General features: G+C 40.6%; 1 protein-coding gene across 1 annotated transcript in view; it reads right to left on the reverse strand.

The window, feature by feature from the left end:
• The window catches only part of PAPPA (pappalysin 1), a 247,490-nt gene that overhangs the window by 154,822 nt on the left and 65,896 nt on the right, over nucleotides 1-26,772 (reverse strand). The window contains exons 5-6 of the mRNA XM_023223653.2: nucleotides 19,370-19,491; nucleotides 11,012-11,510 (exon numbers count right to left, since the gene is read on the reverse strand). Coding sequence (XP_023079421.1) covers nucleotides 11,012-11,510; nucleotides 19,370-19,491 — 621 coding nt within the window. The remainder of the gene's footprint in view (nucleotides 1-11,011; nucleotides 11,511-19,369; nucleotides 19,492-26,772) is intronic.

Raw genomic sequence — 26,772 nt, forward strand, 5'->3', positions numbered from 1 at the left:
GCTAGTTTTTTGTATTTTAGTAGAGACGGGGTTTCACCGTGTTAGCCAGGATGGTCTCGATCTCCTGACCTCGTGATCCGCCCGTCTCGGCCTCCCAAAGTGCTGGGATTACAGGCTTGAGCCACCGCGCCCGGCCCGGAAAAACTTCTTAAAGCACTTAGCACAATGCCTGGTACATAGCCAATAAATGATGGATATAATTATTACACTTGTATTACACTTGTATAATAACCCAAATAGTCCTAGCTTAGAGTCATCAAACCCATTATTTTACCAGCTGGGTGTATGTGGGCCCGTTACATAGTTTATCTGAACATCTTGTACAGAATGGGGGAAAAAATCTGTTGAGGACATTAGGATAACTGTTTGAGATTATATATTAATGGGCACTGTGTCAGGTACGTTGTAAAGACCTATTACATTTTTCCTATCATTATATGGAGGACAGGCCTAATGCATTTTGGATAACTCATTCAAATATACATTTAAAATACCTTCTCAAAGCCTTTCAAAATCATTCTAAAACAGGAAGGGTTATGTTAACTACACACAATTTTCCATATAGAGTATTGCTTTCTTTCTATTTGGATGGCATCAGGATTGAGCAGATTATTTTATCTTTAATGATTAGCTGAAAGATAAGAAAATACGGTGGATGAGATAGTAATTTTATGGTTATGGAAAAAGATTCTGTTACTTTGAGGAGAGGTTTCTTAGCATGTTGTAAGTAGACATGCGTTGTGTAGCAATAGTTCCAGTCCAGTCATGAGCAATTTCAGTCCTATGTGTTTAATCAGCCTTCTTAGCATTTCTTCTCTTATGACTCATGGGCATCTCAAACACAATATGTCTAAGACTGAACTCTTGATCTACCCCATGCCCAACAAAACAATAAATTAAAATATATTCCTCTATTTCAGGGAATAACATTTCCCTCATTCCAGATACTCAAACCAGAAATTCGAGAGTCATTAAACAGCTACTTCTCATTAAACTGCTTGAATCTGAACTATCACCAAATCCTGTTGGTTCTACCCTTAAAACATACCTCCAATTCATTCACTTTTCTATGCAAATAATCATAATCTTTGGTTTGGACTGCAGCAGTCAACCCTAAATGGATTCACTCACTCTTCCTCAATCCTTTCTTCACAGAGTACCAGGGCAGCATTATAAAAGCTCCGAACTGATTGGTTTAGTTCCTCTATTTCAGAATGAATAAATCTAAACTCAACATGAGCCACAAACTCTTCATAATCTGGCCCCTTCTTTTTTTATTTGTCTAAATTTATGGGGTACAAATGTAATTTTGTTACATACATAGATGACAGAGTGAAGTCAGGGTTTTGGGGGTAGCTATGGTCTGAATAATGTACATTGTGCCCATTAAGTTATTTCCCATCATCCACCCCCTTCCATTCCCCCACCCTTCTGAGTGTCCATATTGTCTGTCACTCCACACTCTATGTCTATGTGTACAAATTATTTAGCTCCCACTTATAAGTGAGAATATGAGGTATTTATCTATGTCTGAGATGTTTTCCTTAAAATAATAGCCTCCAGTGCCACCCATGCTGCTTCAAACGACAAGATTCCATTCCTTTTTATGACTGATTAATATTCCACTGTGTACATGTACCCAGTTTTCTTTATCCCATCATCCATTGATGGATGCTTAGGTTGATTCCATATCTTTGCAATTGTGAACAGTGCTGTGATAAACATATGGGTGCAGGATCTTTGCAATTGTGAACAGTGCTGTGATAAACATATGGGTGCAGGTATCTTTCTGATATAATGGTTTATTTTCCTTTGGGTAGATGCCCAGGACTGGGATTGCTGGATCAAACAGTAGTTCTATTTGAAATTCTTTGAAAAATCTCCATGCTTTTTTTTTTTCCATAGAGGTTGTACTAATTTACATTTTAACCAGAAGTGTATGAGTTCCCTTTTCTCCACACCCTTGCCAACATCTGTTATTTTTTGTCTTTTTATAATAGTCTGGCCCCTTCTTATCCCTTCACTCATCTTCTACAGACTCTCTCTTAATTTAATGGGGAATTATACTCTATTATAATATCTTGTAATAATAGTCTTCAGTTTGTAATTATAATTTTACGTATGCTATTATTCAGTTCTCCTACCAGATTATAAGATTCAGAGTTACACCGCCAGTACAAACATTGACATGCAGAAGGTACTCCTTATTAAATATATGAGTGAATAAATGTAGAAACAAACAAATGAATCAATTTATCAATGGAACTATTAGTTCAATTTTTAACTTCAATGGGTCTCAGTTTGCCCATCTGTAGAAGAGAACCTATAATGTTTCACTCACTACAAAGTTTAGTAGTGCATTCGAGTAATCTATAAAAATTTATGTAAGCAGTTTTGGTGGTATTAGCACCAAACAGGAGCCCTTCACCCTTTCAAAATTGAGAAGGCACTTGGAGACAGCACTTCTATGGCTGTTGCTGACCCTGGAGATCAGTTGATTTTGTTAAGCCCTTTTGCTTATCCTAATATTCCCAGAACCCATATTTCATTTTGAGAAATACTTGGCCCAAGACTGATGAGAGGGAGTCATAGGTGGATAATGCCTGGTTTCCAGAACCAGAGTGAGATTGTGCTGACTATGTGCTCCCCTGGCCTGAGCTAAGAGCAGTGGTATTCATTCTGGGCTTGGAAAAACAACTCTCTCTACTGATGCTGCTCATCTCTTCTGGTGGGTGGGACATCAGAATGTAGGCAAAACCATGCTGGGCAGGCGTGGGAGAAGGCCCTGCTCAGGAAGGGGTCCAGCCTGAATCATGCATTTCAGCAACAGGTTACTGGAAATCATGCTGGTTTGGCCAGGTCCACACTTCCTAAGCCTCCTCCTCCTCATCTGCTTAAATGTTCAAAAAACAATAAAAAAAATTTGCTTTATTCTCTTTCTGGTGTTTATTCTATTGCTTTTGGAAATAAGATCTAATTTTAGTATTCATTTTCTCCATCCATCAAGATGCCATCGTGTCCTTTGTCAGACATTATGACAATGACTGTGCTCTGTTTCTTGCCAGGCACACCCTTTGGGGTCAGACAAAGGTATATAAAACTTGGCCTTAGCATCTGTTAACTGGGGCGCCTAAAATCATGACCTTATGTCTTATAGTCTGAGCTTCTCCATCTAAGAAGCCAGGCATGCTAATACCTAAACATCATTGGTAGACTTATAAAAAAGTACTGCGCATATATGAGGTTTTCACTACATGGTAGTTATTGTTAGCAGCAATGTTAGTGTTACCAGTAGTAAATGCTACAAGAATACTACCAATGTGAAGGTGGTTAACACAGTGACTAAATTTAAGCTCTGCTGAGAGCAGAAACTGGGTTGGTTTTGTGACCTGTTGTATCTTCAGAATGTGTCATGGTTCTCAGCAAAGGGATTGTACTAAATCAGCATTTGATAAATATATCAATACATAAAAGAAGAATCAGAGTAACCTCTTCATAGATGCTATTTCCCTCTTAACTTCCTGTTTCACCCTGGATTCTGATAACATTAATGGATATACAGTAGGGCTGACACTGAAATCCCAATTTAACAAATGAGAAATTGAGGTGTGAAGGAGATTAAAGATGAGGCCTATCTTAAGGATATGAATAGACAAGTCACAGAACAGGAAATGCAATTATCCAGTAAATGTATTTGAGTAGATGCTTATTTAAGAACACATAACAGAAATGTCAACGAGAAGTCATATTTTTCCCAACAAAGTGGGCAAAAAAAGTGCAAAGAAAAAATACTTCCATTATGCCAAATAATAAGCAGTCATGATACAAAATAGTAGGTCTTGGCACACACTGCTGGTGGGGTGGAAGCTAGTTCACCTGCCCAGAATGTCATAGTTGTGTCCCTTAAAATGAAAAAGACCCATAGCTTATCACCAGCAATTTCTCAGTATTGACCCTAGAGAAATGTTTGCATGCATGCATGTGCCTACAATGATGTTCGTATGAGAATGCTGACTCCAACATTTGCTTGCAGTAGAAAAATGTATGAAGTGACCCAAATGCCCACCATTAAGGCTATGGCTAAATTACCTGTAGCACATTCATACTATGGGATACTGTACAGCAGCTAAAAAGATTGAAGTAGATCTAAGAACTGAAGTAGATAGATATCCCAAATTAATACAATTTCCATCCCAAAGTTAGACATTTGATCTGTGGTTGAGCACACCCTTCTGACAGGCAGTATGCTTGTTCTTTCCTCCCTTCATTTATCTATTCATTCATTTATCAATCTTGACTGAACATCCACTTAGTTTCAACCATTTGAACTGTGGTAAACCTCTTCAATGATCAGCTGTTATGCATCCTTCAAGTCTCAGTTTACATGTCTCTTCTTCCAAGAAGCCCTCCTTACCTATTTAAGCTGGGTTAGACACCCTTCCCATGTTTTCTCACAGCCCCCTGTCCCCCGTGCTCCTCACACCATAACACTTTTCATGCTGCAGTATAATATTTTTCATTTAGAACCGTGTGCTCATGAGGCCAGAGATCATGTCTATTAATCAGAGCTGTATTCCTAGCACAGAACAGACATTTAATAAATACTTGTTAAATGGGATAAGTATTATTTAACATGGATTATATTAGATTTTCACTAGTTGATGGATGAATGAATGAATAAATTAATACATACAAGAACAAAGGATGGATGACAGGGTGAGAAACGGAAAGAGCTATAAAAAGAAATGAGGCTTAGGGAAAATAAAGAAAGAAAGAAAGTGGTGACTCAGCTCGAGAGCCATAGAAACAGCATATAAGAGCCACCTGTGCCTTCACCTGACCCTGATTTGGGCTAAACTTTCCAAATCCTCTGAGGCTTAATATGGCATCATATATCAGTGTTATAACTAAGATCTGAAAGCAAGAGACTCATCTTCTGAGAGCCCACTTTGTGCTGCTTCTGACTTATTCCTTACATGCTCAACAAGTATCCATGGAGCCCCTACTGTGTCATATAAGTGTCATAAATTTTGTGTTTCAGGTGAAGGAAAAACCACAAGCACTGTTAAATATAATACAACACAAACTGTGATCAAGGACTAAGGATCATGTTATAAGAAATTCGTATTCCAAACAGGCTGGGTGGGATCCCAGGGATGGCGGCTCAACTAGCTTTCATTATTAGTTAGTAGGGGACACTTCCGGTCTCTGTTCAAATATCATCTCATCAGAGAGGACTTCCCTGATCATCTATCTAAAAATCACTAAATCTTTTCCAACTGAGATATTATACGAATACATGCTTCTTTTATCTCTCCTCAACTACATTGTAATAATCAACGAAAGCAAAAACTTTTTCTTGCTGTATTCATTATTGCACCCCTAGAGGCTAGAAAGTAGTTAAGCTCATGTTGGGAGTCAACAGATATTTGCCGAGCAAGTGAATTGATGAATGAACTAAAGTTTCTGATTGATGGGTGTTCAAAGCATTTGACATTCAGAGGCAGAAATTTGGATCTGATTTGTAAAATTTGGGCACACAAGAATGTCCACCCAGATCATATAAACATCTCCTTTCCTTATGTCTATTCATTTCCCCAAAGAATTATATTGAGAATGCCAAGGAGGTGAGATAAAATAGATATAGATTGTGTTGGAAGCTTTACAGGTCTGAATGTGAGAGAAGAATTAATAGATGACTAAATTGGGATACACAAATAAGCCAGTTGAGAGAGATGACTTTTAAGAGTGTTTCTAGCTCCAAATTGAGGATCCTAAGAATACAGAGGCATAAACAAACATACTTGTTCAACCAGAGAATGAATGATCAAGAGCACTAGCTTTGGAGTTGACAGATCTACTTAAGACCCCAGCTTTGCCCCTTGATAGCTATAAACTGTAATCCACATTCCTTCTCTGAGTTTCCAGTCCCTTTCTATAATCTGGGGAGAGGACTGCCTACATTGTGGGGTTGTTGGGATGATTAAATCAAATGAGATTATCTATGTAAAGTCCCTATTTAGTGCCTGACACAAAGTACAAGCTTATTACATTTTGGCTTCTCCATTTCTCTTCAAATGCTAAACTTCTTCTCATTCTTCATTCCAGAACCATTTAAAGAACATTTACTCAGTGCTTACCTTGTGTCTATAATTGTTCTAGGTGCTTGGAATGCACTGGGAGAAAAAGAGGAAACAAATCTAGCCCTCAGGGTGTTTACATTCTAGTTCTAAGTTTAGACTTCAATTCATCCAAGTTTGGGTTAGAAACCTCTGACTCTGTGTTTCTGTTTCTTCCATCAGAATATTATTTTACTGCAATGGCACTGCTTGCCTGTGCCTCTCTTTTCCCATAGACTGTGAGCACCTTGAGTTTTCAGCACCACTGGATCATTATTTCTTAACACAGTGCACAGTGCCTAATAGATACCCAGTGAATATTTGTTGCATGAAGAAATGGATGAATGAGACAGACCAATGAGTAGATGGATAACGAGAGTGAGCTACTGTTCACTGTTCCTGGTTTCCTTTATACTTTTCTTTCTTAGTTTTGTCCAGAGTATTTAGTTCTTGGAGAAATCTGAAAATTTCGTATAGGCCAAGGAGCACAGCGCTCAGTGCAGAAGCACTTGACAGCCAAATGGAGAAAAAGATACTTCCCTTCTATTTCTTCCCAGCCAGAAGCATAAAGAACTGCCTGTGTAACTTGTGTTATTGGACACCAAGACATCAAGGGTGGGCCACAGAGACTGACTGTGGACTAGTGGCCTCTGACTTGTAAGCCTGTCTTCCGCTTGCTATATTTAGAGCTTTGACCAGATCGGATGCATTTCTCAGCTCTAAAATTCTGCCTTTACATTACTGCAGTAGGAGGTAGTGTGAGTAGCGGTTAGGAAGGTGAAATTTGGAATTAGACTTAGGTTTGAGGCCTGTTTATGCCATTACTAGCTGTATGAGGTTAGTTTAATCACTTCTCTGAGTTTAAGCTTTTTCACCTACCTCAGAAGTCTCTGTAAGGCACTTAAAGCAGAGGAAATACTTAGTAAATGGTTATCATTATTATTGTGGTCCACATTTCAGTAGGGCATCCAGAGCCAGTGAGGTTTCCTCTGGGTACTGATTCTTACAGATAATCCCTATTGAATTCCTTTTACTACAAAAAAGTATATGAATCACCTGTAACCCCAGACACCTTCTCTGTGTCTGCCCACAGAGAAGGGCTTAATGTGTTGTCCTCTCATTGTACAGATATGGAAACTGAGGTCCAAATAGGTGATGTGGTGTGTCTTTGTGTCATATGATGAGTTTGTAGCAGAGTTGGCACTGGTCCTCTTTCTTCTGATAGTGGCATTTCTCATTCAATAGAGGGGTTTCCACTTAAGGGAGATGGAGATGTTCCACATTTCTTTCTTGTCCTGGCCAAAAGTAATCAGTCTACTAGAAGTTTCCATGGGGTAAGCACAGAAGGCTCTCTCTTCATCACTGTCATACCTTGGGAAACTATCTCCAGTGTAGATAACAGAAAGAATAAATATTTTTGTTGAGAGAAAAAAAATGAAGACAAAGGTCAAAGGGAATCATGTAATGGGTTGACTCAGGAAAGAAAAAGAAAGCATTTTTTCCCTCTCCTCTTTTTCTCCAAAACAGTCTTTATATAGAACTTGTATAAGAGCCAATTTATTTGATATGGAAAAAATGTGAAAGCAGCAAAATACACATACACACACATACACACACAAAGAGGTATTTGTGGTGGGGTTCAGAACTCAAATTACCAAGAGATAAAGGAGTTGAAATGGTAGGTCGATTTGGAAGGATGTGTTTCTCTTTTTTCAGCCTCAGAGAACATTCAGGTCAGGAAGTCCAGTCCAGCCCAGCCCAGCCCAGATCTCCAATAAACTCCTTGAAACACAAAAGAGTAAAAGAGGAAGGCCAATGAAAACCTCAGTCTAGCCCTTGTGCCTGTCACATAGTAGGGACTAAAGAAATATTTGGAGAGTGAATGAAAGAACAAATTGTGCGTAAGAGTGTCGATCTCAATACTGACGATTTGGCAGAGTATGTGGCATTTTTACAAAGTAGGTAGGAGTTCAGCACTTAAGTTTGAGTGCCTTTAGGAAAGGGACTGGTCTGAGTCATCCTAATACTGTTTCCAGTACAGAATCTGGCATATAGAATGTTCTCAGTACATATTTGTGAATTGAGCAAGTGGTTGCATGAGTGAAAGAGAACTTGGAGATTCCTGGACCTTGGAGACAATTTAGAGCAGTGGCTATTAAACTTTAACTAGCATCCAAATTACCTGGAGAGGCCCTGCACTCAGAGTTTCTGATTCACTAGGCTGGACTGGGGCCTGAGAGCCTGGCCTTTCTCAGTTCCCAGGTGATACTGATGCCGTGGGTCTGGGGCCACACTTTGCGAACTTGTTTTAGTGCACTGGTTTTTAAACTTGGTTGCAAACTATAATCACCTTATGAGATTTTAAAAGTTCTAATGGTCAGGACTTATTCTTAACCATTAAATAAATATCTGAGGGAATACAGAGTGGAAATGGGATACAAGGGAGACCCAGGCAATTTTTAAATGTCCCAGTTTTTAAATGTGCAATTCAAATTGAGAAGAACTGGCTAGGCAAGGTGGCTCAAGCCTGTAATCCCAGCACTTTGGGAGGCTGAGGCAGGCAGATCATGAGTTGAGCTTTCAGACCAGACTGGCCAACCTGGTGAAACCCCATCTCTACTAAAAACACAAAATTAGTCCAGCGTGGTGATGCGTGCCTGTAATCCCAGCTGCTCGGGAGGCTGAGGCAGGAGAATTGCTTATATCTGGTGGGTAGAGGTTGCAGTGAGCCAAGATCGCACCACTGCACTCCAACCTGGGTGAGAGTGCAGGGCTCTGTCTTGGAAAGAAAAAATAAAGAGAAGAACTAATCTAGTGCAACCTCCTGCATGCAAAGTTGAGGCATCGGAAGATTAGAAAGGACAAGTGACTCACCTAAGAGCGTAGATGTAGTTAGCGATTTAGCTGAGATTTAGCTGAGAATAGAACTAAGCTAACTCATTAAGGGTGCTTTCATTTATTCAGTTTAATTTTCACCATTTCACACTTATCAACCCATGGCAGCTCTCACAGGCTCATAACTTGAGGCAAAAAAAAAAAAAAAAAAAAAAAATGAAAGCTGAGTTTAAACTGAGATTTTAAAACATCTATTATTTCTTCCCTCCATTGTTTTATAAAGAAAGTTTAAGTGGAAGCATATTTATAGAACTCTACCACTCTAGACAAGTGAGGAGATGGAAGAGACAGGGTTATGGAATATTTTTAAGGCAAGACTATCCTTTAAATTTTAAGTACATTCTCAAACACAAACCAAGTGCTCTTTCTGAGTTCTTAAACAGCTGTTCCTCATCTTTGATTCAATGAATTAGCAAGAGTTTGCCTGTGATGTGCACATTAATTGCTAGTATGTAAAAGGAAGTGCTGGTAAAGTGTTTGAAAGTGGTTCTGCCCTTTAAAAAGATTAAAAGTTTCCTCTAGAACTTGGTTTCCATTAATGATTGGCTTAGTGAATATTTTCAAGTAGACAGAGCAGAGACTGTCTTACATTATTTTAGAACCAAATAAAGAGCCACAAAAGGCCTATAGAAACCATTGACACCCAAATTAGATGGCGAAGACTCTATCCTTTTTGTAGATTAAAACAGAAGTTGGAATCATATCTTTAATTGAGCACCAGTTGAGTGCACTGGCTTAGGAGTCAGAACGAAATTCCAATCATTACCTTCACAACTTCCTAACTGTGTGATCTTGGACGAGTGACTTCACATCTCTAAGCCCCAGTTTTCTTCTTTGTAAAATAAGAATAGTATGGCTGTGGTTGTGGAGAGGATGGAATGAGTAAAAGATGCAAAGACCTTAGCCCATTTTCTAGTACACAGGAAAAGCACCAATGGCTTCATTATAAGATGGTCTTCCTCCTAAGATAGAAATTCTGAGGATGTTTGGGGAAGAAGTAATAGAGAGGTGGCTTGAGAAGTGAGTAATTTTTTTTTTTTTTTTGAGATGGAGTTTCACTCTTGTTGCCCAGGCTGGAGTGCAATGGCGTGATCTCGGCTCACTGCAACCTCTGCCTCCTGGGTTCAAGCGATTCTCCTGCCTCAGCTTCCCGAGTAGCTGGGATTACAGGCATACATCACCACACCCAGCTAATTTTTTTGTATTATTAGTAGAGACAGGGTTTCACCATGTTAGCCAGGCTGGTCTTAAACTCCTGACCTCAGGTGACCCGCCTGCCTCGGCTTCCCAAAGTGCTGGGATAACAGGTGTGAGCCACCTCCCCGGCTGAGAGGTGAGTATGAAAGACAAGTACTACTTCACATAAGAGCAGTGAGCATCCAAAAACAGTGACAGAAACCTAAAGCTGCAAAGGCCTTAAGGATTAAGTGGGTTTGAACCACTGTTCTGCCTCAGGAAATAAGACAAAAACAAACGCTGTTGATGTTGATGTTCACTTTCCAGCATAATTTTTGTGCAAATACCTAGGACTGTGCCCAACCCCCAGTCAATCTACTATAACTTCACCCCCAATTCACCCACTGAAAAAGCAATCAAAATGCATAAATTGTCTTCAATTTAATATAAAAAGAAAATCATTCGCAAACTTCAGTTCTTCTACTTTCATTAGTAATAAATGATTTTCTCACTGCTACTCTTATCCAACCTCCTTCATTTACTATTGGAATGACTAAAATTAAGAAAGGCTTATGAGGCTTAAGGTCATACATCAGATTTGTCACTAAATCCAGGTCTACTGGTCCCTTTCCCATTGCTCTTCCCATGATATCAACTCTGCCATGTTAAGACAAATCTACACCCAATGATGGGTTACAATCCATAGAATGAGTCTTGACTGTGATGAACCTTCCCTTTCCTGTCCAGGCCTCTCTGACCTGCCTCACATTCCTCCACAACCCACCCACTTAATAAACTCCCTATTCAGAGAGTGCACTTACATGTCTATGAATTTCCTATTGAGATGTAGGATGGAGGCCACATCCACCTGGAGAGGAGGGTCCCGGACCACCTTATACTGCAGGGGCTTACACTGTAGACAGAGTGGGGTATCTGCAGTGGAGGTCAACATGGCAGCATCGATCTCTAGGTGCTCGTCCAGCGTGTAGATCTGGATGCCGTACACCTCCTCGCCTACGTCCCGGAGCCTGATGGTCAGTGGGATGTCACAGAAGACATTCTGAGGACCCAGGGAGATGTTCTTCCCACTGACAGTCAACAGTTTGATGTCATTGACAGCTCCACTGGAGTCCCAGTCAGTGGAGACAAAGGTCACCCAAACGGTCAGAGACTCAGGGACCAACGGGTAGAGGAATTCCAGCTCGAGGTAGCAGCCTTGAGGCTCAGGGCAGGCTGGAGGAACTGTGTGTGGGTTGACAGCTGAATTTGGGCTCCAGGTGCGGACACTGGACTTACAGGGCTGTTCAACATCAGGATGACCTACACAGAAGAGATGAGGGAATGAGTTCTTGAAGAAAGAGCTTTATTCCGATCCTTAGAGTTTCCTGTGGACCCCAGGAGAAACTGGCCTGACTAGAACTTAGATAGTGGGGAAAAGGAGAGGAAGGTTCTTGGTGTCTTGGTGAATCTGTTATACACACAGTATCCATCTCATCCCCACCCCTGCAATACAGATTCCAGAGGAATCACCAGACATTCAGTCAAACTGCTTTCATCTCATTACTGAGTCAATGTTCAAACTTTCCTTCCTCATCTTCCACTTAGGAGGCTGTGCTACCTAAGATGAAAATAAGTAAAGGCTCCAAATATAGAGTGAATCGATCAGGTTCATACAACTTGAAGTGTAAAGGTCAGCATTGGAACCAAGTTTTTTTTTTTTTTTTTTTTGAGACGGAGTCTCACTCTGTCGCCCAGGCTGGAGTGCGGTGGCCGGATCTCAGCTCACTGCAAGCTCCGCCTCCCGGGTTCACGCCATTCTCCTGCCTCAGCCTCCCGAGTAGCTGGGACTACAGGTGCTGCCACTTCGCCCGGCTAGTTTTTGTATTTTTTAGTAGAGACGGGGTTTCACCGTGTTAGCCAGGATGGTCTCGATCTCCTGACCTCGTGATCCGCCCGTCTTGGCTTCCCAAAGTGCTGGGATTACAGGCTTGAGCCACCGCGCCCGGCCGGAACCAAGTTTTGTTTCATTTTGGAATCTGCATTCTTTGTTCTTGTCCCTACTGGATGCAGGGAACTCTAGAATAAATTAGAATCCTTGTGGTGTTACTGCCATTGGTAAAACCTACTTGGAATGACAGAAATCCTAACCCCACCCCCTGACCAGCAAAGAATATGTAAGCATAAATAGCATCCACCCTGCAGACTGAGGACCTGGGAGGAAACTGTCTAGAACCATGAACAACAGAGCTGGAAGGCAGCCTTGGAGCCCTCTTATCTCTCCTCCTCCCCTTCTCTACATGCGGTCATTCCATACCACTGAGCTTCTCTGCGCTCTGTTCTGTCTGACTCAGGAAGGGGAGGGTTGGGTGAGGAGCAGGGAGAAAGAAGGAGGGATTCTTCTCTTCTTTCCCTAGGGAGATGATGCCTCATCCCCACTGATCTCAGCCTGCAGCGACTTCTGAATTTTTCTCTGCTGAGATCACATCTAGACTCCCAGAGAGCTCTTCCTTGCACTACTGAGAAAAAGAACCAGGACTCAATGTAGTGACTGGCTCTAATTTGTTTAAGGGAGCCTCATGAGAGAGACAGACCAGATGGTAAGATGAAGGACCTCAAGTTGTCCAACTAGCCACCTTAAAAAAAAATTAAGAGACAGAGTCCTGCTCTATTGCCCAGGCTGCAGTGGAATGGTCTGATGGTAGCTCATTGCAGGCTCGAATCCCCCTGCCTCAGCTTCCTGAATAGCTGGAATATAGGCATGTGTCCCCATGCCCACCTAGCCACATTCTTTTTTTCTTCAGCATCAGTGGTTTGTTGGGAGGGTGGTGGTGATCCTGGACATTTCTGAAGCAAATAAGGAAAAAAAAAAAAAAAAAGATCTTTGCTTAAAAATGCTTTGTGGTAATATTTCAGGGTAACAGGAATCACTATAATGTCAACACTAGAAAGTTATTTGGAGCGAAAAAACTATGCCAGTGAAGGCTGTAAATGCCTCTAACCTCCTTGCCTCTGCTTAGCCAAGAAAAGAGAGAAGCCACCAAGTAGAGATGGAGAAGAGAAAAGGAAAAGAGAAGGAGGGGTGAGAATATACACAGAGGCTTCTTAGATATAACGCATCAGAGCAAGAAAAGATGGATTTAATTACAAGATTTCCTCTATCTCTCCTTGGCTAGTTTCATTCATTATTTGCAGCAACTGCTGGCTCAAAGCAACCTGTAGTTTAGGAGAAAAACACAAGTAGGACTCCTCACCCAGCTGAAGCCTTTCTTCTTGTCTACTTTCCAACCCACTGAGTTCCTGACTCTCTTAACTTTGTGGGATGTTGACACACATGTATCACTTATTCATTCAGTCAACTTCATTGAAGGCAGCACATTACAGTATATGAAATGTACTGAGTATATGAGATGAAACACATCTCCTAGTCGTTAGTTAACTCATCTGATTGTCATCAAAATCCTGTAAGATCGTTGTCATTTTGTCTCTATTAAAGAGCGCTATTTCACTTAATGCCATGCAGCCTTTGCTTAAATCAGTGTGCCTGTCCATAGAGAATTTACATAGTGGATGCCCAATACATATTTGTTAAAGGAAGGACCTTCTATCCAGTTAACATTGAGTTAAAAGTTACAGCATGGAACATTAAGGCATGCTTCCTGATGGTGGGTGCCAGGTGAACATTCCACCCCTCCATGAGCTTTCTCCTGCAACTGGCAAGGGATAAAGTAATCTTTCTCCCTTCCTTGGAGAAAATGACTGTCAGTGGTGGGAAGCCACAGGAGAGCAAAGATGACAAATCTGCCTGGCTCATCCTTCCTCCCTAGTTTCTTGTTAATCAACAGAGGAACCAAATGCTTCCAAAGGACAGGAAGGTGAGTCTGGTCATTATACTCAAGCAAGTAAACAGGAGTAGAAATCTTAGCAAAGCTTGTGGTTGTCTGGTTATTAGAGACAAACCCTTAGATGTAAAAAAGAGTCCCTAGAGGCACTGAGTGTAACCATAACCAAAGCAGCAATCTCATTAATAATGCCAGCCTTCACGAGTTGCCCATCCTCAATGTGCAGGCACTGTGCCAAGGACATTACACGCCTCAGGTCTTTTTACGCTGGCACTAAGTCTGTGACGCAGGTCTTATGAAATTCATTTTACAGAAGAGGAAACTGAGACTCAGATGGTTCAGAAATTCCCTGGCAGGGAGTAGAATATGATATTGTTGGTCCAGGCAGTGTGCCAGGCTTTGAAGGAATGAAAGTTGGGTTAAAATATCAGTTATAGGGTTTCTTACTGTGTTACCTACTGTAATGTTACCTACCTCACGGTTGCTGTAAACCTCGAATAGGATGAGATCATTAATAGATTCTCATAAATATATTAGTTCTGTCCTGGAAAGTAGGGAGGTATTAACAAGGAAAATATTGGTAAGAGGAGGTATCCCAAGCATGAGAACAGTTGGGAGAGAGTGTCAGTTAAGGTTACTATGGTTTTGAGTACAATAGTAGAGCCACAAGTGCTGAGGCTGGTAAGCTAAGTAGAATCAAGATTGTGAAGTGGTTTGTATACCACATTAAGGAAACTGAACTTTATACTGAAATAGATGAAGAGCTACTGAGAAATTTTAAGCAACTGAGTGATATCAGAGTTGCCTTTTAGAAAAATTACTGTTGGCCTGGTGTTGTGGCTCATGCCTGTAATCCCAGCAGTTTGGGAGGCCGAGGCAGGCAGATCACTTGAGGTCAGGAGTTCGAGACCAGCCTGACCAACATAGTGAAACTCTGTCTCTATTAAAAATACAAAATTAGCTGGGTGTGGTGGCACATGCCTGTAACCCCAGCTGCTCGGGAGGCTGAGGCAGGAGACTCGTTTGAACCTGTGAGGCAGAGGTTGCAGTGAGCCGAGATCATGCCACTGCACTCCAGCCTGGGCAACAAGAGTGAAACTCCATCTCAAAAAAAAAAAAAAAAAAAAAAAAAAAAAAAAAAAAAAAAAAAAAAAAGAAAGAAAGAAAGAAAGAAAAGAAAAAACACTGTTTAGAGACACAGACACTATCCATCCATCTATCCATCCCATCCATCCATCCACCCACCCATTCATTCCGTGCATTCAAAGAGTAACTATTCAGAGCCAGGTGTGTGTCCAGAGGTAGGCTAGGCTCCAAGAGAATAAGTTTGCCAACATGATCTCTGTTCTCAGGGAGCTTTTAGTCTTGTGAGACCAGTCAGGAGAGTATTGGACTAATGCAGACAATACATGAACTGCAAAAAAGCATGCAAGGAGATGGCAAGTCAGAATTCCAAAGGAGGAAAAATGAACACAGCTGGGAGATTGATTGGACATGTAGTTGCAAGGTGAGGACAGGAGCTGAAGAAGAGAAACAAAGAGAGAAGGGAAGGAAGGAGATAAGGAAAGGGGAGGAGGAAGTGTGGAAGTGGAGAAAAGAATAAAGAAGAAAAGAGAAATAAGCGCAAAAGCCCTGTTACTTCATTATTAATAGATATTCTTTTGCATATATGGTGATTAAATGAAAAATTACATATTTATATAAGTTGTCCACTAGAAATAAGGTCATATATGTGTATAGACTTATATATTTATACATACTCATGCTGATCTACATTTACATTTGTGAAACGCCATACAGGCACCCATTATATATCTATGTATATACATGCTGCAGCTGTTGACACAAACATAGTTATAAAAACTTGCTGCCAAGCTTCTTTCCAGGTGAATAGTTAAGCACACCTGAAATATTCTGGGCAGAAAAATAGAGAAAACACACAAATGAGAAAAAATGAAAACAGTTAGTGCCATGTGCTAATCTCTCATGGAAAACCCAACACTTGGGATCTATTTTATACTTGCATAAGTGATCTTAACTGGGATTTGAGTCAGTCAGATCAAGAAATTTATATTTATCTAATTTACAGGCTACAGATATAACATGGCATCAAATATCTCAAAAATATTTATGTATGAAATACAGTTTTTACTCAAGAGGTAGGAGCACAACCACTGTCTATGAACAAAGGCAAACAGTTCTATGACTGTATTTACCTTCTTTGAAATGAAGTTAATGAAATGCAGTAGATTTGCAATAAAGATTTGTCAAATGAAGAGTCTTCTGCTAGTTAATATGGGATTATATGAAAAGAAGTTACAGCTCCATGGAATATTAGAGCTGGAAAGGACACATTATAGTTCAACTTTTCATTCTGTGGATACAATGCCATTTTCAGAGAAGCTATGTGACTCACTCAAGGGCACAGAGTACATCAATAGTAGGTCTGAGAACATGATCCAATCCTCCTCCTTTCTCTCGCCTGCACTCCCCATGTTTTTTCCCCAATCCTACAGATATGTCTGGCATTGCTCATGAATTTGGGTGTTTTAAGTTAGTTTGGGAAGTCCGAAAACTTAAACATGCAAAGATAAATAGGATGAGAATGAGTTGAGAAATAAATTGCAGAGTTTGGCTCATGGAAAAGTTTATTTCTTCAAGGATATTAAAAGGGTCTGAGCCAAAAGGATCACAGAGACTGTAATAGGATGCTCTAAAAAAAGAACAGTGTCTTTTCCTGGCCCACATGTACTAAATTTACATAGGAGGAAAACCCGGGGCTGCTGGGTTTCCTTGGAGCTCCGAATTGGCTCAGGGAAGCAGAGACCTCAGTGCCTCCAGTTGAACTCCATTCTGCATATTATGCTTTAAGAAGGTCAGGAACAAACTAGGAGCAAACTTCACCAACTAATAGTCGCGTTGGATGTAGGTGTGGGGAGATGTCTGGAAATAATTTTATTCAAACAAGTGGTAGAACAAAGCAAGATAATTTTAGCCAGAGACATCTCAGGGGAGAATCTTGCTAATTCTACCTTCCAAGTACCTCTCAACCCCATAAACTTCTCTCCATTCTCACAGCCACCGACCTCACCAGCCCACCATCATTCCTCAGCTGGATTTTGGCAACAACCACCTTGCTGCTTCTCTTCCTCCAGCAATCAAATTCTCTTGATCTCTTCTTCACACAGCAGCCTGGACAATCTTTATGACACCCAGGTCTTACCGTATATCACTCCCTAAGGCACGTGGTTTTCTCACTGCCCTCGGTATGAATCCAAACCCTTCCTCACCTGGCCATTATCCATCTCACCTAGAGTCTTACCTCTGCCACCTCCACCTTGTTTTACATGTTCCGAACCTACTTAAACTCTTACAGCCTTACTGAACTTGTGCTTATGCAGGTTGTATCTATTAGTAGTTTCCATATTGTAAAGTAAAGCCAAGAAATTTGAAAATTCAAGAATACATAAGAGTGTGTTCCATTAGCTATCAGAGCACAAATGACATCACATGTCATGTGTTTATCAGATAGCTCCATTGGACTCTCAGGAGTGAATGAGAATGGAAAAAGCAAATGATGTCATACGTAATTTTATGAAAATACTTTTGACTTTGAGGACACCCTATAAAAGTTTCCAGGAACCCCATAAGCCTCGGAACTAGATTTAGAAAACAGCCACTCTGTGAACATACCAAACTTTTTCACATTCTCAGATGCACCTTGTTAACAATGTTGTGATATTTCGTGGGAAGACTGAGTCTCCAGTTCAGAATGAAGTCCTCTTCTTACGGGCCCCCAGCACCACTTGGTACTTCTATTACCATAAGCCTGTTCACACTGAATGGCAATTGGCCATTTACTTATCTGAATTCCCTAGCAGACACTCAGCATTGCCTTGCCCATGTGCCCAAGACAGTGCCCAGCATATAGTGCCTGTATTGGTCACTAGTGAGATGGGTTCACTAGATGCAAGTATGCAAAATGTTGTCAGGTGGCAGAGACACATTCTTTGTGACAACCCAAAGTGGGTTCAGTTTGGGTGGAAAAATTACAATTGCAGATTTCAAAAACTTTCTAAAAAACTGGAGCTTGAACAGGCGCCAGGGAACCTCAGTGAGGATGCACATAGAGGGGATTCCTGCACTTGGGGGGAGCCCGGGCTGGATGACCCTAGGCGTCCCTCTCAGGTCTGACAGCCTGTGATTCTGTGAGGCTGAACTGAGGGCTTTTCCCAGACATCCCTCTTGCTTTACATTCCAGATGGATTTGTTTAGACTTCCCAAGTTTGACTCTCATTTTTATTTTAAGCTACTTTAAAAAATAAAGTGCGGTGCCGTCGTTTTTCAACTTCACTTTCCTCTCTGATCCTTCCCCCTTGCTTTATTCTATCTCTGGCTTTTTCTTTTCAACCTTCCTTCTAAAAATATAGAGGATAGCGGAGGAGTTCTCACTGGTGTTCAGTGAGAAGACTGATTCCGCTCCCTCTGATGCACTGGTGTAATAGTGTCCTCGCTCAGTGACTGCTGGCATGAGCTGACCTGCAGAGGAGCAAGAGGGACTGGGTGGGGGCAGGGTCTATGTGCACATCCCTGAGGACCAGTGATGGGGAGATGAAAGAATAAGAGGAAAGTATGGAGCCTCTGCCAGCCTGGTTCTGAGGCCAAGTGACAACAAGCATTTGGCAAAGGTATTCTTCTCTTAATTTCAATAATGATGTAAGAAAGCACAGAGATCATTGGTTCCTAGGGAAGCTGGTGAGACACTCCTGAGCAGGGAAGCGTCTGATAGTGAGTGGAACCCATAACAGTGGCAATCGTAAGGCACTTCCTTTAAGTGTCTTACAGGTAAATAGATCTCAAAAAGAGGGTACATAGAAGAAATTAAAAGGAATAGTTGCAATGCATGTGAAAGTGCTCTGTGTAGTCGAAGAAATAACAGAAGAAGAATCAAAGACCACTGATGCCTTGAAGCCCCAAAATATTTGTATTGACTCTAAAGTGACCTTGTTTGTAACTAACTACAAGCAGTTGGGGACTGAAGGATATATAAATACCCCCAAGACACTTGCTTGTATCAGGTGTGTGGCCTTGGGCACCTCTTTAATATCTTAGTGTCTTTGTTTCCTCATTTGTAATACGAGAACACGTTAGGATGGTGCAGGTGCTCAAAAAGTATTTGTCAAATGGATGAGCGCTTGACTACTAACCTTGCAGGATAATGTTAATCAAATGAAATGATACATGAGAAAGACCCATAAAAATCATACTACTCCATATACATTGAAAGAGCTGTTCTTTGCACACTCCACCTGTCAGTGAGCTTCCAGAAGGCTGACTTACCTTCTGCTTCACGAGGGCTCCAGTGTCCTGATGGACCGCAGGGCATTGGGGAGGAGGCATTGAAAGCATACTGTACCAGGATTCTCCCTTCCAGGCAAAGATCACATGCTGATCCCAATTCTCTAGGAGGCCAAGGAAAGAGAGAAAACGCACCGACTTAGGAACAGTTGAATGAGCAACTGATGGGACTAGGCCAGAGTCAATGGGGCAGAGGACACAGCATATCTGTGTTTCCCCTTTCCTCCCTACATGTGCCAAGGCTTCTAGAAATAACCATAAGTGAAATGCTTCCCCATTGCCCGGCAAGAACCTTGTTTGGGCCTAAGTGGCCTCTGTTCTGATGATGTACACATTTCTCTGATTTTTAGTAGTACAAAATCAACAGGCTGAAGACTCACCACCTGCGGTAATTTTAATTTTATCAGGCATGTAAAGTTCCACTGAGGATTTGCAATGTAGTTATGAGAAAACCTTTTGCTCCATTTCATTCTCAAAGTTTACTCCTTTTACAATATTTATCAAGTACCTATTATGTGCCAGACACCATCCTGTGTTTTAGGCATAAATACGAAGAGGGCATGGTTCCTTCATCTGAAAATAAGAGGGCTGGATTAAACGATGCCTAAAGAACCTTCCAGCCTCGACATTCTGTGGATGGATGAGTCACTCCTCGATTTTACAGTCAAAAGCAGTTTCTCTACCATGCCATCTAATTCATTTTAGCAGCTTTCCAAGGGGCTAGCCAATCCCTCAATGGGACCAGTCCCAGAAGTGGAATATTATGATGGCTTCCCCTACCAACTTGTGTCTCGTGTATCTGGATTCAATCTTCCTTTGGCCATAGCAGTCTCTGGGATCCTACTCATTTTCCAGATTTGGCATCTGTTTATGAGGCAGTTGTGGAGAAGGGAGAGGAATGAGTCCTCTTCTGCTGTCTTATTGTGAACCAAAAACAGCAAATCTGAGTGACCTCTGCAGAGGGACTGGAAATGAAATCTCGGGAAGATGTTGAGAAATGTCCCAGCACAACCCGTTATTTCTCAAAGTGCAATGGTCCTGATGATAACTCTGTCATAATTCCTGGAAGAACCTCTGAGCTTTGGCTACCCGAAAGGATGCAAGGGAGAAGCCAGGTCTGAAGCCTTATGGCTTTCCCCTCACAGAGACATTCACTATGCCTCTGGGCTCACACAGTCAGGAACCTTGTGCTTGTAAGCATCACAGTGTGTGGTTTCTCCCTGTTCCTCCTCCACACAGCTGACAGGAGATCATCCCCAAACCTCAAGCTGAACAGGTCATGCCCCTGCTTACTTCTTTCTGTGATTTTACCCCCTAATGTCCTGTGATGTGGTATTCAATCCTCTTTCATACTATCCTCTACTTCACTCTAGCTTTGTTTCTCTCCACGATAAGCTGTGCCTACCTATCATGTTGTGTCATGTTACCCAAATCCCCTCTGCAGACTTTTTTCACTTGGCTGATGTTTCTCCTCCTTCAAGTTCACCTTGGACATCATTTCCTCTGTGAAGACATTTTTTTCGACATGCAAGAGAGTTTCCCCCAAAAGATTGTGAGGTCCTTGAGGACAAAGTCAATATCTAATAACTATCTTTTTATCTCACATGGCACAGCACACAACTTATTTTATAATGTTGGTCAGTATAAGCAGTTGAATGGATGCATGGATGGATGGATGGATGGATGGATGGATGGATGGATGGATGGATACCAGTCACTTAGGCATGTGCTAATACTCATGGCTAACCTAGTGCAGACCTTCAAATTGTAGGTTTTGTGTTCTCAACCTTATTGTTGTAAATATGAACCCATATGTAGGTGGAAATTTTGCAAGCACACTGATATTAATATTCAGTGATAAGATAATCATTAAATAGTCCATGGTTAATATGCTTAATGGAATGGCAAGCAGTTATTGCAGAAATATTTACAAAGATTATGCAACTTCATGGAAAATGTGTAAGCTATAATATTAAATGAAAAAGTCACATCCAAAGCTAAATCTACAGCAGTATCTGAATGTTCAAATAACCTTATGAAACAAAATATTATCAGCAGCAATTTCTGGGAAATGAAATATAGGATGATTGATCCCACCCCCTATTATTACTCTTTCTGGTTTTCTAAATTTTCTCAATATTTTAAATACATGAGTTACTCTCGGAGTAGCAATAATAACAATTATACAAATATACTCATGTGCAGAAAAGTAGGAGTGGAGAGAGAGACTTCCTCAGCACTGCTAATGAAGGCAGAGTTCCCTTAGGATGACAACAATCCACGCTTAGTGGCTCTGAGTCACATGACTGGCTTTAGATTGACACTGGGATTACAAATGTTCCGGGATGAATTCAGGAACCATGCTGACCTTGATGGTCATTCATTCCTTCTTTCTATATCCTTTAGATGTTTTATTGTGGGTGATACACATAAAGCCACCTGAGTTTCAGTGAATTCTTGATACGTCCCAGGCTCCCAATAAATACTTTGATGAGTGCACAAATCATCATCCAGCATATGTATGATGTCCTGTCCTACACATCTAGGAATTGTATGTGTTTCCTAACTTTCGCATTCATTTTGTCTTCATGGGTGCCTATATTTACACATAAACATACACAAACATATACAATGAAATCATAGACATGCAGGATACCAAAGCTGGGAGAGCTCATCTTTCTTACTTGGGTTTCATGAAAATCAAAGCTTAAAGCTCTAAGTATATGCTGTCCACTATGGCAGCTATTAGCCTTATGTGGCTATTTAAATTTAATTTAATTAAAAATAAATACATTTTGACATTTGATTCTTCAGTCACACCAGTAACATTTCAAGCCCCAGTTGGCTAATGACTGTAATCTTAGTGCTGACATAGAATATTTCCATGATTGCAGCACATCTTATTGGACAGTGTTTCTTCAAGGCATCCATTATATATAATGAATTAACTTGTCTCCTATGAAACTAAAATAGTACTCATTATGTACCGTCTTTGGGAGAAACGAGGAAATAGTTACTTAAATCATTTTCCATGTCTTAAAATTTAGAAGAGGAACCTTGGTTGAGAAAGGCCAGAACTTCTTTGACTTACGGATCAGAAAACTGAGGCCAAAGGCAGAAGGAAAGGATGAGGTCACAAAGACTTCAGACCCAGGTTTCTTGGTTTTCAGTCCAGTACTATTTCCAATATACCATGGCCAATTGTCAGATAACTGAAACCACCCAGTCAACACGTGTTTGCAAGACAGATAAAAATAAAGGAGTTAGGAAAACCAGGGGTGGCCTTGAATTATTTATTCAGTTGCCCATGTGTGAGGACACAGGCTGTGGGAGGATCTGAATATGTTTTTTTAAGGGAAACCCTTGTATTCTCTTAGACCACAGATGTGAGAACAGCAGGAGGACATGAGGATGGCCAGGGGCGAGAGGTTGGCATTGATGGATGTAGTGGAAAACACGAGAGGCTTTGCAGAGAAAGGGAATTTTCAAGTAGCTAAACAGCTCTGGAAAATGTTGCACAAAATGGGAGCTGATATTTCTTGAACATAGAGTGTGTGTGCTTGGCATTTCACAGTTATCTTGCTGAATTCTTCACAAAAGCTAGGTGACGTGGGCATGATTAGCACATTTTGATGGAAGAAGACCCAGAGGATCAGAGGTGAGATGGCTTTGCTCAAGGTCCCATTGACTGGAATGATAAAGCTGAGGATGGGAAATAGATGACCTGACATTAAAGCTTGTACACTTTCTACTAAGCCAACTCGCATGAGTATAAATTCCATCTGTGTGGGAGAGTGATATACATTAAAGACAGTTCTACTTCTTTACAACAATTTATTGAACTTGTGGACTGACTTCTTTTAGCCATAGACCATGGTCAACGTAGCTGCTAACCCTAATTAGATATGTTTTAGAAATGTCAGTTTTAATTTAACGTATGATAACTATGTTATGAAATCTTAAACTGAACAGAATAGCGATTGTATGAGCCTCAAGAACCAACTGACTATAGGTTATTAAAAACATATTGATTGAAGCTGAGGACACTGTGTAATAGAGACATATCTCATTACACAACAATTAACCCTCCAATAGGTTTCCAACAATCAGGTGGTATTTATTTAATGGACAATAACTGCTTTATGAAATATAAATTAAATACATACACAGGAAGCTTCATTTACAAAACTTCCATTTTTAAGTGGAATGGAGGCCAAGGCTTGACCAAAAGTCTGATACTTCTCATCATCGCAGAAAAAATAAATAAATCTATGGGCTGCTGGAAAGCTCTGAAGTGTCACACGAGGTTTCCCAAACCCAGCTCTGTGCTCCAAGTGAGGATGGCTGGGGCAGGGGAAGGGGAGTTTCTACAGAGAGCATAGTAAGTGCATTTCCTGCCCTGATGATCACATTCGCCAGCTGCCAAAGAAGGTTCTAGACTCAGGTACTGATGGTAATGTGATGAAAAATTAGTGCTCACATTTTAATGTGGTACTGGGATCAAATATGTTTCAAAATTTTTTAAATTTAGTTTTATTTTATTTTATTTTTAAGACGGAGTCTCGCTCTGTCACCCAGACTGGAGTGCAGTGGCCGGATCTCAGCTCACTGCAAGCTCCGCCTCCCGGGTTCACGCCATTCTCCTGCCTCAGCCTCCTGAGTAGCTGGGACTACAGGCGCCCGCCACCACGCCCAGCTAATTTTTTGTATTTTTTAGTAGAGATGGGGTTTCACCGTGTTAGCCAGGATGGTCTTGATCTCCTGAGCTCATGATCTGCCCGTTTCGGCCTCCCAAAGTGCTGGGATTACAGGCTTGAGCCACCACACTCAGCGAATTTTATTTTAATTGACATATGATTGTGTATATATTTATGGAGTACAGTTTGATGTTTTGATATTAGTTTACAATGTGGAGTGATTAAATTGGGCAAATTAACAAATCCATCATCTCTCACACTTATTTTTTTTTGGCAAAAACATTTGAAATCTATTCTTCTCACAAATTTGAAATATACAATGCATTATCATTGATTAGAGTCACCATTCTGTGCAACAGATCACTAAAGCTTATTCCTCCCATCTACCTGAAACTTTATGCCCTTTGATCAACATCGTCCCTTTCCCCACTCACCCCACCTGCCTCTGGTGGTCACCATTCTACTTTCTACCTCTATGAATTCAATTTTTTTAGATTCCACATATATGTGAGATCATGCAGTTATTTGTCTTTCTGTGCCTGTCTTATTTCACTTAGCATAATGTCTTCCAGGTTCATTCATTTTGTTGAAAATGACAGAATTTTCCCCCTTTTAAGGCTGAATAGTAGTATTCCACTGTGTATATAGAGATGCTCCTTGACTTACAATGGGGTTAGGACTCACTCAATAAACCTATTTTAAGTTGAAAATACGGCAAGTTGAAAATGCACTTTTGATTTACGATATTTTCAACTTAAAATAGGTTTATACCATCTTAATACTCAAAGAAATGCTGAACGCATATTGCTTTTTCGTCACTGTGAAGACAAAAAAGTGGAAGTCAAATTATCATAAATTGGAGACCATCTGTGTACCACATTTTCTTTACCTGTTCATCTGATGATGGACTCCTAGGTTGACTCTGCATTTTAGCTATTGTGAATAATGTACAGTGAACATGGGAGTGTAGCAATCTCTTTGGCTTACTAATTTCAATTTCTTTAAATATATACACAGAATTGAGATTCCTGGATTATATGGCAGTTCTATTTTGAATATTCTGAGGAACCCCCATCCTATTTTCTGTGATGGCTATATTACCCTACATTCCCACTGCCAGTGCTCAGGTGGTCCCTTTACTCCATACTCTGGCTAACACTTGTTATCTTTCATCTTTTTGGTAATAGCCATTCTAACAGGGGTGCGGTGATATCTTCTTGTGGTTTTAATTTGCCTTTTCCTGATGATTAGTGAGGTTGAGCATTTCTTCCACATAGCTATTGGCCATTTGTGTGTCTTGAAGTGTCTATTTAGGTCCTTTGCCTAATATGTCTTTGACACACACACAAATGCAGACAAATACACTTGTAAATGAGAATTTCTTGCTTCTTTTTGTGGCTTTTATTTTTTTTTCCTTGCGGGGGGCAGTGTAATACCTTTCCTCCAATTCTAGTTTTGAAACAACTTAATGAAAGCACATAGGAGTCTGAGATAACACAATACAAAACAGGAGCTGAAGCCCAGTCCCTACCACTTTCTATGGCCCTCTGGTCACCTTTCAGCCTCTTTCAGCTTCAGTTCTCTTTTTATCTAGCAAATGAGTAAGATGATTTCGTTTTGTATAAGGTTACCAGAAAGATTACATAAGATTCTGTATGTAAAGCATTTGGTAGAGAATCCCTCACATAGTAAGCACTTGATAGATCCCAGCAACTACAATAAAGTAATATTAACTAATTGTTAGCATGGTTATTATTTTTACCATCACTAATATATCACCATTAGTAGATGAAGCATCCCAAAGAAGGGCTGGGCGTAGAGGTAATACACTAATCTTCCCTGAATTATGGCAAAATTCCAAAATAGATGCAAATACCTTGGTCTATTTTCATGACCCTTTTAAATCTGGTCCCCTTAGAGCTTGAGCTCCTCAAGGAGTCTATATGGGGGAAAGTATCACAAGAGACCATTTGATTCAGGTCTCCACCTTCAAGCCACTGTAGTATCATTAGACCCAGTTTTCAGGGAAGGGAGAATCAGGCTTAGAGACAGAAAGTGACTTGCTCAAGGCCATGTGGTTAATTAACAGTCAGGGCAGCAGAATAGAGGTATCTTGTGCCTCAGTTTATCATTCCCTGGTCTTATAAAAATGCTACCTTTAGTTCTACAAAATAATAAAAAAAATTTGGCACTGTCAAAAATTGTGTTTATATATTATATATGTATATGTATTCTATTTTTTTTTTTTTTTTCTTGAGACGGAGTCTCACTCTGTTACCCAGGCTGGGGTGTGGTGGTACTATCTTGGCTCACTGCAACCTCCACCTCCCGGGTTCAAGCGATTCTCTGCCTCAGCCTCCTGAGTAGCTGGGATTACAGGCACCCGCCACCACGCCTGGCTACTTTTTGTGTTTTAGTAGAGACGGGGTTTCACCATGTTGGTCAGACTGGTCTCGAACTCCTGACCTCGTGATCTGCCTGCGTTGGCTTCCCAAAGTGCTAGAATTACAGGCGTGAGCCACCGTGCCTGGCCTTGTATATGTATTCTTTTATGTAAATATGTACTTATATACAAATGTGATACACACATATATATATATCCATATATAAGTATAAATATGATATAATCTAATTAAAATATAATATAATATAATATAATATAATATAATATAATATAATATAATATAA

Source organism: Piliocolobus tephrosceles, chromosome 14, assembly GCF_002776525.5.
Source record: "Piliocolobus tephrosceles isolate RC106 chromosome 14, ASM277652v3, whole genome shotgun sequence".
In the NCBI taxonomy this organism is placed as follows: domain Eukaryota; kingdom Metazoa; phylum Chordata; class Mammalia; order Primates; family Cercopithecidae; genus Piliocolobus; species Piliocolobus tephrosceles.